This window comes from Notothenia rossii (genome assembly GCF_949606895.1).
Source record: "Notothenia rossii genome assembly, chromosome: 3".
Taxonomy (NCBI): Eukaryota; Metazoa; Chordata; class Actinopteri; order Perciformes; family Nototheniidae; genus Notothenia; species Notothenia rossii.
Window position 1 is genome coordinate 11,340,193 of NC_136901.1, and position 13,366 is coordinate 11,353,558.

The window sequence follows — 13,366 nt, forward strand, 5'->3', positions numbered from 1 at the left end:
CTTATCTGGGGCACAAAAAAGGTATTTCTTTAATAAAAGATACATGTTACAATCGGAGCAATTTATTCCTTTCCTATTCCTCCTGGAAATAATTTGTTTGCGAAGGAATGCCAGAGGCTGCAGCAAACACGCTTTCCTTCCTAAGGCTGTCCGCTGTAAGATAAATACTATGTGACAGAGAAAGTGAGTGATTGGGGTGAATTGTTTTCTGAGTTAGTGACTACTTGGTTGATGGACGAGGTGAGCAGAGGGAGCGAATGAGTCACTCGGACAAAGAAAAAAAAAAAAAAAAGGCAAGGAGCTCCAAACCCAGCTAAAAACCTTGGATGACATGGCTCGATGAAGTCAAGCATGAGGAACAGGCCCCACAGACACTAACAGGCCGGGGGAAAAGAGAAGCCAGGGATGAAAAAGCAGAGCCACACCTGCTTTCAATTTCCACCAAATTGAAATTCTGTCAGGCACAATGGGCGCCTTTGTGAGACAGAGAGAGAGTGAGAGAAAACGAGAAGGAGAAACACAACAAGAGGAAAAATGGAAACCAGGATGATATTTGTCATATTTGTGTACAGTATGTGAGCGTGTCAGCATTTACATGTTTGTTTCATAAGCATATGCAAATGAAAACAATGGTGGATTTATTCGCAGGAAAAAAACTTGGTATCATTCGTATTTGATCAGAATACTACGGTGAAAGGGGATAACATTTGGTAGGGATTTTGCGGTAAAATCTAATCTATGTATCTTACCTAACCCTCATAAAATAACTTTTCACATTTAGAACACAGGGTTTTAAATGCGCAAATGTGTGAATTGCTGAAACACATGAGTTACTAAAGTCCAGGTGAATTTATGTAGCATCCTGAATTATTGTAGCATTATAATGAACCACATATTATTTAAGCCAAAATTCTATTAAATCACAAACCTATTTGGGTGTTCTACTGCTCCATAACAAATGTAATAGAAAAAGCTGTTTAAAAGTGGAAAATATCCATATGTTATGTGAAATTTGAAGATTGTAATGCAAACTGATCTTTCATTAATGCAAGCAGCATTTATGGATTAAATGTATAATAAAAAAAAATCCAAAATGGCATTTGACATTTAATTAAAAAAGACCTGCTGCACAGTGGACTATAGAAATGTTGAATTAATTAATTAAATTAATATGTACATTGTGAACTGTCTTTCCATTTTTACAACAAACATATAAAGTCCAAAAATATGTAAGATATGAATCATATCTTTACAAATCTAAGGCCCTGATACATTGCGTTTCTTACCCTGCCTACCTCCATACTTCATTGGAGTATGGATCAGAGTACAAGCACATACATGTGAGCGCAGCATGATTTATTTATGGCGCTGAATACAGCCGATCCCACTGGACTGACACTGTAGGCCGGTTGCCAGGTTGGAGCAGATCCTTGAAGACCAGAAACGGTCTACCTCCTGCTTTAATGTGGGTGTGATGTTTTATGGATGCAACAAATAATCCACATGCATTTGTGTGTGCACGTGAGGGGGTAGCTGTTATACTGTTTGCGCGATATGATCAATACCAGGTGCAGACAGAGGGACACAAAGATCAATGAGCTGTGATCATGAAGTCTAGGCCGCTTATGGTCATTAGCCAGCTGCTAATGAACTTAGAATGCTGTGTTTGCAAATGAGCTCCACTCTCTTGAGTCCATCTGGGGGAAATGAACACACACACACACAGGACAAGAGCAAAACAGAAGCCCTTTGCATTTTTCCTACATGTTGATACACGTCACAAGCTCATATGCAGAGGTATGTGTGGCTAAGTCGCCATTTGTTAGTATCTATGTAAGCTCTTAAACGATACTTATCAATTTGTTGAGAGTGCCTATGGTTTCCTGCCAATACATAAACACTTCTACATCTTATGGCTGTCATAACTTCAAGCTCTTTGTGATGTTTGATGGTGCACAGATAGAACTTGGGCAGGGATCCAGACTTGGTGCGGGGGCAGAGCGGTGCACAGTGCCCCGGGGAAGTGAGCTGAAGCTAGGTCGCGGCATGGCTGGTGTTGGCCCGGGGGCCTGGAGGGAGGCATCCGGTCACATCGCATATAAATCACCTGGTCACGGATACACAGAGCGTTGTTTAGCCAGAGTGACGGCTCACACTCTCTGAGGACAGTCTGACTCTCAAAGATACAGTACCACACGCAAGGCAGGTATATAGTAGACACATGCACAAAGAAAAAGAAAGGAGGAAGCTCCGGAGAGAGTTGGGGGGATCTCTGTCTGTGTGGCAGCTGAGCAGCACATCAGGTCCCTTCGGAGGCTGTTGACCAAAAGAAGGTCTAAGTGCAGTTCCATGTCTTTTGGAGGTGGGAATCATCATCAAAACTATATCACCACTGTTATTATTACATCTAGGAAAAAAGTCACTTTTTCCTCATATTTTTACCAAAGACTAACTGTTTGAATAAATAGACCGAGGGTCAAAGTTAACCCACAATAAAACCAAGTCGTTGATGAAGCCACATGAGGGTACTTGACCATTTATGTCAGCCAATATTGCTAATTATTGTTTTAGAGTTAATTATCTTTGAGAGTGGAGTCAGAGTGTGCCAAGGTTGGCCTTGGGCTAAACGCCAAGAAAACTGAGGTTATCACCTATAACATCTTACCGGAACATCCACCTTTGACAACAACAGAAGGCAATGTGCTTAAAGAAGTCAAGGACTTCAAGTACCTGGGCTCATGGGTCAACTCAACCGAGCAAGATCTTAAGGTGAGGAAGGCACTTGCATGGAGGGCCCTGAACGGCATGACCAGTGTATGGAACTCCAACCTCCCCCGTCAAATCAAACTCAGCTTCTTCTATGCAACGGTAGAGTCTGTTCTCCTCTATGGCAGTGAATGCTGGACCCTGAAGCCAACGCTGCAAAAGTCTCTAGACGGATGTTACATCAGAATGTTTCGAGCAGTATGTAACATCAGCAAGAGTGTACATGTAACCAACAAGATCCTGTATGAGGGAATACCAAGTGTGAGCGAGAAAATTGCAGCCAGGAGAATGAGACTAGCAGGACATTGCCAAAGGCATCAAGAGCTGCCAGCCGGCAAATTGGTGCTGTGGGAACCAACACACGGGCATCGGTCACGACATACGTGGACGTACTCAAGAATGACGTAGGAGCACAAAGTACCAATGAACTGGCCAGATGTATGGAGAACCGGGATGACTGGAAGCAACGATGGAGGGCTCGTCTGAGGACGACCAAGAGAGATTGGGATTTTTACTAATATTTGTAGAATTTCAAATCACTCCATTGACTGCAAAATTAAATAATTAAGAAAGTGTGTTGGGGAAAAAGCTTCCTGGCCCGCACGCAGAAGTAGAGAAATCTTCATTATTAAAGAATGCCCTCACCCAACGCAAGCTAATCACCAAGCATGGCTAGCAGATACGCTCTTATTAGCAAAGGAAAGAGACATTCCTAATACTCACCAGGCCACACACAGAGACATACAGAGGTGACACATACAGAGGCTTGGCAGGCGGTCCAATCAAAGGATTGATTTTCAGAGCTCTCCAGGGGTTCTGTTCAGTCAATGAGGAACACTGTTAGACAACTGAAGACATGATGAATCGACAATACATTGTTGCTTACAGTTTTTCAGCTGCCGAGTACTGGACTGCAGCATAAAAGGAAAGGTTTACTGATTATTATGCAATCTGTAATGTCCAACAGTGTCACGTCAACTACAATAAGGCAAATAAATCACAAAGCAAACAACCACCAATATGAAAACAAGTCGTAAATTTTCCATATACATTATCGTTCAACCTTATCTGCCACAGTAAGGTATTTTGCTTTGTCAAAATTGATGCATCAGAAACCAGAATAACATGACTTTTATGGTAATATGGAGGGTTTCTAGTGTATTATGTCACACACTGTGATCATAATCTAAACTAAGAGGGTAGTCAAAGTTAAAAACTAACAACAAATATCCCAAGGAAAACGTTGTTACATTTAGTTTAATATTGTTCGTTTGGTGGTGATTGGTTTTGTTTTCATCATTAAGTCACAGTTGTGTTATACTCAAATGTATAAATGCAAATAAATATATGTCTTCTTGTCCAACAATGACAGATTTTGCCCAAGCGGCGATGCAGAATATCCAGGAGAAGGTGACTCCTGTGTTTGCAAAAATGTGTCAAATTGTATAGAAGTCTATGAGAAAATGAACCACTTCTGTTTCCAAAAAACCCTACAAGATTGGCCAAAACCAACATGGCGATGAGCAAAACGCTAGACCAAGGCATTCAAACTTCAAACCAATGGGTCATGGTGTTAACCGCCCTTTTATATACAATCTATGTGTTTTACTGATCTTTTTTAAATGTTCAAAGAAAAGGGCTAAGTGCAACATGCATGAACTGACTTTTAGCAATGATTGCACAAAACCAGATACTTGCCCTATTTTATGTTTGCCTTGCAATTTTACAAAATCCAAGTAGAGCGTAGTTAGCATCAGAAAACAACTGAGGTCTGTACTCAAACTTGTGACTCTGCATAATCCCAGGTCTGGCTGCACTCGGGTAAACACCTACAGGAAATTCTTTAGTGAATATGCAAAGAAATCATATCGCTGGTGCTGTGTCAAATAACGGTTGTTGTTATTCATGGCAGGGCTGCTTAACATATTGTAAAGTAGTAATTAACACACAGAAGTATTTGGCCAGTGCTGTACAAACTAGCCTTCATTTGTGGCTATTTCTGTCAGCACGTCAAATCAAATATTCTCTCTCTGTGTGCGGGGTGATAAATAATGAATAGGGTATATTTGAGGAGCTTTCTTAGAACCCGCATTTCACACGTCACTCAGCTTCTCCTTGTTACCCTCCTTCCTCTCTCTGCTGATGTCACACCTCACAACACTCATGTCCTTCCCCTCTCTATTCCCCTTCATCATCATTTTTGTTGTCAATCTGAAGGAGCCATAATGTTGGATCGGAAGCCTTGCATCTGGACAACTCAATGTCTCGATTTGCATATGAAGTGCGTGGGAGCTTTCCCTCCACCCTGCCTCTCTCCCCTTGCATCTAAATGGCCCTCTCCCCCACTGCAAGCTACAGAAAAGTAGGGCAGATGCCTCATTTAACACTTGGGTAGGATCATTATACGCTGTGTATACATTATAGCAGAAAAAAAGCGATAAATACACCTACTTCTTCATTAAAGGTGGTGTTGCATTGCAGCTAGGAGCATAAAAAGGTAGGTAATGCTGGAAGAGGTAGTTTACATATAAATGCTCATTGTTTTTTTTATGGTTGTGTGTCTGGACAGCATCTTAAAAGGCAGATTCCACATGTAAAGGAAAAGGCTTAAATCCTCAATCTATGTTGCTTTGTCAGAAAAAGATGTCCCTATTCACCCTTAATCCAAACACATCATCACACATGTCAAGTGGTGTGTTGGCGTGCTTGACTTTTTCTTTCTTTTTATTCAAACCAAGATGCTGCGTGGAAATACCCCGGTTCCTGACACACTCAGTCAGTCCCAGAGAGCAGGAGAAGCGAACAGCAGCAGATTAAATTATACAGGAGAAACCAGAAATAGCTCGAGTGCCGTGGCCGCGTGGACCCGACGCAAGAACGCGCCGATGCGAGTCGCCACAGAGCAGTCAACTAGATTAGTCCAGCAAAGATCACGCAACAGAGTCAACCGCTGTAGATCCGCCTGCCACCTTGTCGTGTGTGACAAATCTGAACTTGACCTCTAGTGACCAGAAGATGAAGGATGTTAATGGTGGGATCTAAGTTTGAATTGCATTAGACCTTGGTATGCTTGGTATAAAAGTCAAATGTTAGCCAAAAATAACAATAAACAAGAATCAGAAGCAACAGGGGTGCTGCTGTGTTGTCAATTCAAAAGGAACCATTGACCATGAACTCCTCACTTCCTCAACACATCAGACATAAACATAACCGCCCACTTGACAACACTATGGAAGGTCCATTGGAGCAATTGAAAAAAACATGGGCAGAAAAGAAGCATTCAGAAATGTCTCATGCCTCTTTTGGGAAATCTGAATCCCTAACAACCTATTGCTGGACCCCAATGCATCCCTGTCTTACCCAAAACATGCAGGAGAGGCAGACCCAGGTTCTGGCCCTCCCTGCCAGAGCAGAGGGCAGAGACAGAGAGACGGATGGCATCCTGGGAAAAAAAGAAGGGATCTCCAGGCTCACGGAAGAGATCCATGGTATTCCAAGACATGCCCAATGTTTCCATGCAAGTGTTGGCGATGTAGATCCATGATGGAGGTGCACAGAGGGGAGGGGAGGGAAGGCTCTCGTGTTCTCTCTCTGACGGCCTCAGTCAGTCTCCCGCATCTGCGCTCCCTCCCTCTCTTGCTTCCACTCCTGGTCCTTCCCTCTCACTCAGTCACTCTATTGTTCGCTGCCTCACTTCTGCCTCCCTCTCTTGTCCCCCTTGAAGTGTGGTAACTTTATTCCATGTGGGAAAAGGGGGGAGGTGAGTCTTGGCCTTTATTTCGTTCTCCCTCCCCTCTCCTCAAATGATCCCTCCTTTTCCCCTTTCTTTTTCTTTAACCCTAACACACACACACACCCTATTCATTGACCACCGTCCACTCCCTTCCGCCGCATACCTCACCTCTCTTTCCCTCCACCCAGAGCATGCTCGCTCACGTCTGCGCTAATGTCACTTCAATTTTTCATCGGCAAAACCCCCTTCCTGTTTCCAGATCTCCACTCTCCCTTCAGAATATCTGCAGGACTCGACAGATGCTGTGACGCAGCTGAGAGGCCGGACAAACAGTGGGAAGCTAACAGGTAAAGGCTGCACAAGTTGGCGCGGGACCAGTAGAACATATAGCTGAGATCATCACTGTGGTGTACAGACATTGCATATGCAAATGCAGTCTCGTGCACACACTCAAAGAAAGGCCATGTTAGCAAACAACAAGGACCATATGGCCGTGCAGTACTCTCCTGCGGTGACATACTGTATGCAAGGGAACTGACATAACTTGTCCTGAATACCCATAAGAAAGACTTTATGGGGTATTCCAAGAAATCAGTGTTACACTTTCACATACGCTTGCTCGAGATTGAAGCGGTAAAGCAGCCAATACCGCTTTAATGGATTGTTCTTTGAAGCTTTACTGATGATTTCTTTGTCTTTTTTCCTTTTATTTTGTGAAATAAAAAGGGCCAGAAATGTCAGATATATCCTAGTTTATCTTGTCACCTTACTTCCATCCTTGCTTCTGTCATGATAACTATGCTTGCTAGAGGTCTGTGTTGCCCCCTTTAGTTTTCAATGATCTGATTGGATGATAAAACATTGTAGTTTGTGTAGCAGGCCGCTTCTAACTCACATATATGAGGGTACAAAACATTCAAACTAAGCCTTCAGACTTCAGGGACCAGTGTTTATCTTCAAATGTCTTTAAAAAAATGTATAGTTTTGAAGCCTAGGAAGACAAAAACTGATGACATCATTTGTCCTGGATCTTATCTGATAACTCAATAAAGTGTGCACTGCATGCCGTTCTAAATATGACTACACCAACAGGTTGATAACCCTTTTGGTCATGCTTGCATATGTGCATAACAGTGGGTTTTTCATCCTCCCAGGTCCCATTTGTGCATAAACAAAATAGTCCACATGCATGTATGCATACATTTCCCGAGCACATGTGTGAGGTATATGGCTCCATGCATGTGTACATCTACATCAAATACAGCACTGAATCAACATTATATCAGCAGTGCGGGCACATTACATCACTCCACAGTCCGATCCATAAAGGGCTAAGAGCCAATTCATTTTGAGAAAACACCCTCTATTGATCGCTGCTGCACTCCATCACTTCCACTGTAACAGTTACCACAATCCATAGGCTAACCTGACGCCAAATCTGTGTGTGTGTTTATGTCTCCCACTGTGTGCATTAACATAATGTCAGCACAGTTGGGGGAATACTTGTCATGTTAACTCCTGAACAGTTTTTAGTTTTGTTCGAAACATATGACTTACTCCCTTCAGCCAACTGGTGTAAACGGGGTTGCTATAGCAGCCTCTAGTGGCCTCCAACCAATCCTCTGCAGACAGGTAAGCTTTTATAAAACGTGCATGCATCTAATGTTTTTTTTTCTGTCTGGGTGCAGCCAGAAGAGACATTAAGGTGATACTTTACCACCTGCAAAAAGCATTGATTTTGGGTGTGCTTTTGGGAGTGGTGTATTTTCACAGTACAACATTTTTGTACAGTGAGGTCAGGTTCTTATTCCCCTATTCCCAATGCAACATGCCGGGACTCACTGAAAACAGCCAGCAGGCAGGCACAAGCACACATACTCTTTATTTCCCAGAGAAATGCACTCGTGGAAAAGGGTATTTAGGCCAGCGTGGGACAGTAAATCTCATTAAATCCAATGATGTTAGCAGCCTTTACCAATATAACATTTGATATACATACACTGACAAATGCAAGAGCTCCACCAACACACCAAAGAAGTTCAAATATTTTGGTTGTACGAGATATACTGTTTGGACAAGATGGAAGAGAAGAAAAGAGAGAATTCCACATGTGCAGGCCCCTCTTCTGTCGCTGGAGAATCCATCACATTAAAGCTTTAATGCTAAAATAACAGAGCATCCATCATACTGAACGCCATCCGAGAATACAGCGAGTACTCTGCAGATCCCTGGGCGGGGTACATGCCCACTGTAGCCACAGTTGGACGATATCGCTCAAGGTGGAAGGTGAGCATGTGATAAATACAATGAGCAATGAATGGGTTTTTTCATGCATATGCTGAGAGAAGCAATCTACAGGGTGAGAATAGGGAGCCATTCAGCAGACAGTTTTCCCATCACCCTCTTCTCTTTTGGCTGTCTGCAGTACTGCCTGATGTGAATTGACTGCCCTGGGGGACATTAGGTAAATGAATAGCGAGGCAAGTAAACAGTAAATGTACAGGAGAGGAGAGGAAGGCTAAGGAGACAGGGGGAAGCAGACAAAAAGCAAGGACATTATATGAAATTTGAGGGAAGAAACGGAAAAGAGGAGACGGATTCGAATACAACAAACAGAGAGGAAAGAGACAAGAGGAAATCCAGTTAAATGAGAGGAAAGTGGAGGGGAACCAAGGAAAGCAGAAGAAAAGAGACAAGGGGATAGGAAACTACATTTTTAAGGGGAAAGAGATGAAAGGAAACAAGAGGAAATTCAATGAAATAGAAGGAAAAAGAGGAAAGGACACACTTGGAGACACAGGGAAAGGAGAAGGAATAAGAAATAGAAGGGGAAAGGGAATACAGGAGAGCAGAGAAGCAGAGGGTTACCCTTCCATGGTAGCACCGTAGTGTCACCATAGTAACACACATGGAGAAAAACCTTCACCCATCATTCCCTCCACCTCCCTCTTTGTTTCCCCATCTCTGTCTTAAAAAAAAACGCTGCACAATCGCAGTCAAAAGACACACAATATTCCCATCTCCTGTCGTAACCCGGCCCTATCATGTGGGGACCGTGTGAGCCGGGTTGCCATGGAAACTGAACACCTCACAGCGGTCCTTGGAGGGAAGACACAGAGCCTTACCTCTCCACTTTCACCTCCCAGTCGGTCACGTGACCAGCTGTGATGCTGCAGCTGAAGCAGCAGACTCAATGGTCGTCATGCACACTGGAAGAAGTTCTGTTGTGAGGCAAAATCCTCGTTTGTTTGATTGTTAAATTAAACAACATGGGTCAGAGAGGGGAAACGCTTATTGCTAGGTCATTTGTTTTGGACACTCACTACTTATGATGAATTGGTCATCAGCCAACTGTTGCAAAATCAGATAAACAAATGGTTGCAACCTTCAGTGATAATCAAACCAAGTTGATTGTAGGGTAATAAAGAAAGAAGAGGGGGATTTTTCCAATAACAACTATATACTTTCCTAAGTGAGAAGAAAAGTTTAACATTGGTGCTAGATTTTTGGAGCAAGAACTCTTTATCAAGTAATATCCGTCCGTCCGTTAAGTTGTAAAACCCCTATTTCTTAGAACATATGAAAAATAATTGGTGCCACTGCAACCACCACCCTTTTCTTTTCCAATAGTACAACCTCTTTTCAAGAATAGTCTAGAAATGAGTCTGTGTAATTCAACTAAGATTTAGAAAGGTGGCCATACTGGAATCAAGGACTTGATTTTGAAAAATAGCCAAAACAAGTTGAGTTTTACTGAAAACAGGTTGAAATATTCCAAATATAGACAGAAAAGGATATCTTAATAGTTGTCATAATACATTTGACGGTGTAGGTAGAACAGTTCAAGATGTGCCTTATCTTCCTGCATCTCTAAAAACGCTAAAACTGGGTTCAAATCCGGAAAAATGGTGCGAAAACCTTCTTCAGTATCGATGTAATGACAGTATATGTATGAGAGTGTTCCTAAGAGGGAGAAAATGTCAAACAAAAGGAAATCCTTTCTCTAGATTGAAGAAAAAAAGCCAATGCTGAGAGGACATGCTGAGCTAAAGCTGTGACTGAACGAACATAATGGGTTGGGGATTCATTGCATAGGGTCGAGGAGATATATAATGAGTGTGTGTCTGCAAAGACAGTTACACACACATTTACGCACCCATACAAGAGAGTGCGACAAGGGGAGTGTGGTAGGAATGAGCGCGGGTATAGAGATAAGGAGCTGCGGCAATGGGGCGGGGGGGTTGCTGCTGGTGTTGTGGGAGGGTGTCGGGGCTTGGAGAGACGGGCGGCTGCAGCACTATATGTTACGGCGTCACCGCCAGCAAAATCCCATCATCACCACCAGACTTTAAAACACCACCGCTGCCTGAACGGTTCTCATACGCAACAGCAGAGGGAGAGTTACAGCACTGCAACATTCAAGTTTCAAACCTTTCCACCAATATCTAGATTCAAAGCTTTCATGATTCCAACGATGAGGTTCAAATTCAAAGATATGAGGGGGCATGAAAGTGTCTTTACTTTAGGATAATATTCTCACAAGGGGACATCATTTTTGAAAAACTGCTGAGGGTGCAGTGCATTAGGCTGATTTGGTCAGTCCTGCCTTAGGATAAGTGCTATTAAAAAAAAAGCTCTCTCTTTGCTCAAGAGATGCTCATGGCGTTGGGAGAAGGGAAAAAAAAATCTCCTCCAAAAATGATCACCATTTATCAGAGGATCACCTCGGGCACTGTTTCTGGTGCCCTCACATGTGTGTAAGTGCATGTGTAAGTGTGTGTCAGAGGAAACAGTGCCATTTAGTTATATATATGATTGATTATCAGCTAGAGAGGAGCATAAAGAAAGCAAAGAATTGTGGTCCGGGTTTGGCTAATAACGCTGCCTCCGGGGAAACAGACAAAGAAACAGGAGTGTGCGTTCGGCTGATACCATTCAATGAACTCCAATTGGCCTTTGTTGCTCATACACATGTGCCATACGACCAACGGGATATGGCGCAGGGATGAAACCCTCGTGGAAAGCGAAAAAATACAGCATGACGTGCAATGGCTGGAGATGAACGGTTCCCTTTTACGGGAGTACGCAAACCCACAATAATGGTGCATTACAGTTCTGCAGTTCCGAAAGCAAGGTGACCCTATGTATCAGGAGCAACTACCATTTGTTCCAGGTGGTTGCTGCAAGTGCCTTGCTCTAGGGCCAAGTCCAAAAACCCATGGTTCCACACCACCTCTATCTGGAGCAGCTGCCTGGAGACAATTTGGAGATGTTACACTGACCTTGAATCGCCACTTAGAGGGACACCAACCAGTCTTCCAGATCCCATGGTCCATGACCAGTTGTCAAGCTCTTTTTCACAGCTACGTCATTTGGTGGTGTAGGTAAAAGCGACTGAGTGCATGTAATGGATGAGTGGTATGATTGAGGCCCATTCCGATGTGGATTTCATGCAGGATGAGAATTCCAGATACATTTTTTGGCATTCATTGCAGAAGAAAGTCACCTGCGTGGGCTGAAGTGAGACATGAAAGACCGACATGTGCAGAGCTCGTCATTTAAGTCCGTTGGATCCAGGCTCAATCTCCCATTCCAAGCAAACCCCTTCCCCCCCTTTCCATGAAGTCTTACCTTGTCTCGCTTGGCCCCCCGCAGAGGGAAGAAGCAGGCGAAGAGGAACTTGCCCCAGCTGACGACGGCAGCCAGGCACCAGTTGAGGCGAGCCATGCCTGCGTCTGTCCCGTCTCGTCTGCCAGCCTCTTATCTCTCCCCTCGGTGCCGGGATAGGATCCTGCAACCCCCCCCCGGTAAAAAGAACGATGTCAAGCGAAAAAAGACCCCGCAGAGAAAGGAGACCCTCTTGTCCTACTCCGTGGAGCACAGTTGAAAAGCGTCAAAGGACAACTGGGGTTTTGTTTTTCTTTCAGGTTTTTTTTTGGGCAATTTTGGCAACCTGTCTGGCTATGTGTCTGCAATTCCAATTTGAGGGGGGGCTGGTGTGAAGCTACTGGCGTCCCACAAATGGACTAGACCTTTGGACAGTCTAGAGGGACCCAAAGCGTCAAGAGCCTAAAACTGTCTTCCTGTCTTGCTATCCATCTGTCTTTCTTTCGTCTTTCGTCTCTTCGGTCTCCACAGCCCGGTGTAGATGAGTCAGTCCTCAAAGTGTGATGAGCACCGTCGGCTGCATAATGCGAAGAGCCCGCTGCTGATCGACGACACTGTTACACACACACGCACGCTGGCATGCCCCACACTCCCAGTCTCACACACACATTCACGCACATGTACGCTCGCCTGCAGAAGAAAAACAAAAAACGCTGTCCTGGCACATACATCCACAGGCAGAAGAGCCCCCCTCTCGTCACACGGTTCCCCTCCAGGCTCAGGATCCCCGGTGCTTGGTGCTTACACACACCGCTTACACACACTCATCTCTCTCGCTCTCTCTCTCTCTCCTGCTCTCTCACACATACACACATGCACTGATGCTGCAGCACTTACTCAGCCAGCGCGGGAGGAGGGGAGCAGAAAGAGTGAGGAGGGGGGGGGGGGGGGAGAAAGGACTGGGAACATAACGGTTGAAGGAAAAAGATGGAAAACAGAAGGGGGTTTTTTTTCTGCTGAGAATGACAGATTGAGTGTATTCATTGAGTGTTTGTGTTTCAGAGTTGAAGCCAGTGTCGGCGAAGGAGAAGATGTGCGTATGAGCGAAAGTGCGCATCAAGTAGTGTGTTCACCGGGAGAGGTGGAGGAGCAACAGAATGGGCTGAAAAGAGTGAATGGAGGAGTCAAGATGGATGGATGGATGACAGACATCAGGAGAGAGGGAGAATTACAAAAAGGGAAAGTCGCAGGGGGAGAGGC

General features: G+C 44.1%; 1 protein-coding gene across 7 annotated transcripts in view; it reads right to left on the reverse strand.

Annotated features, from left to right (window-relative positions):
* The window catches only part of tns1a (tensin 1a), a 77,248-nt gene extending 64,266 nt beyond the window's left edge, over positions 1–12,982 (reverse strand). For 4 of the 7 annotated variants that reach the window (XM_079668392.1, XM_079668390.1, XM_079668391.1 and 1 more), the window contains exon 1: positions 12,131–12,981. In XM_079668392.1, coding sequence (XP_079524518.1) covers positions 12,131–12,226 — 96 coding nt within the window. In that variant the 5' untranslated portion in view covers positions 12,227–12,981. Of the gene's footprint in view, positions 1–12,130 lie in introns of all 7 variants that reach the window. The other 3 variants (XM_079668396.1, XM_079668393.1, XM_079668397.1) reach the window with 2 other exon arrangements.
* Between the last annotated feature and the right edge of the window lie 384 nt (positions 12,983–13,366).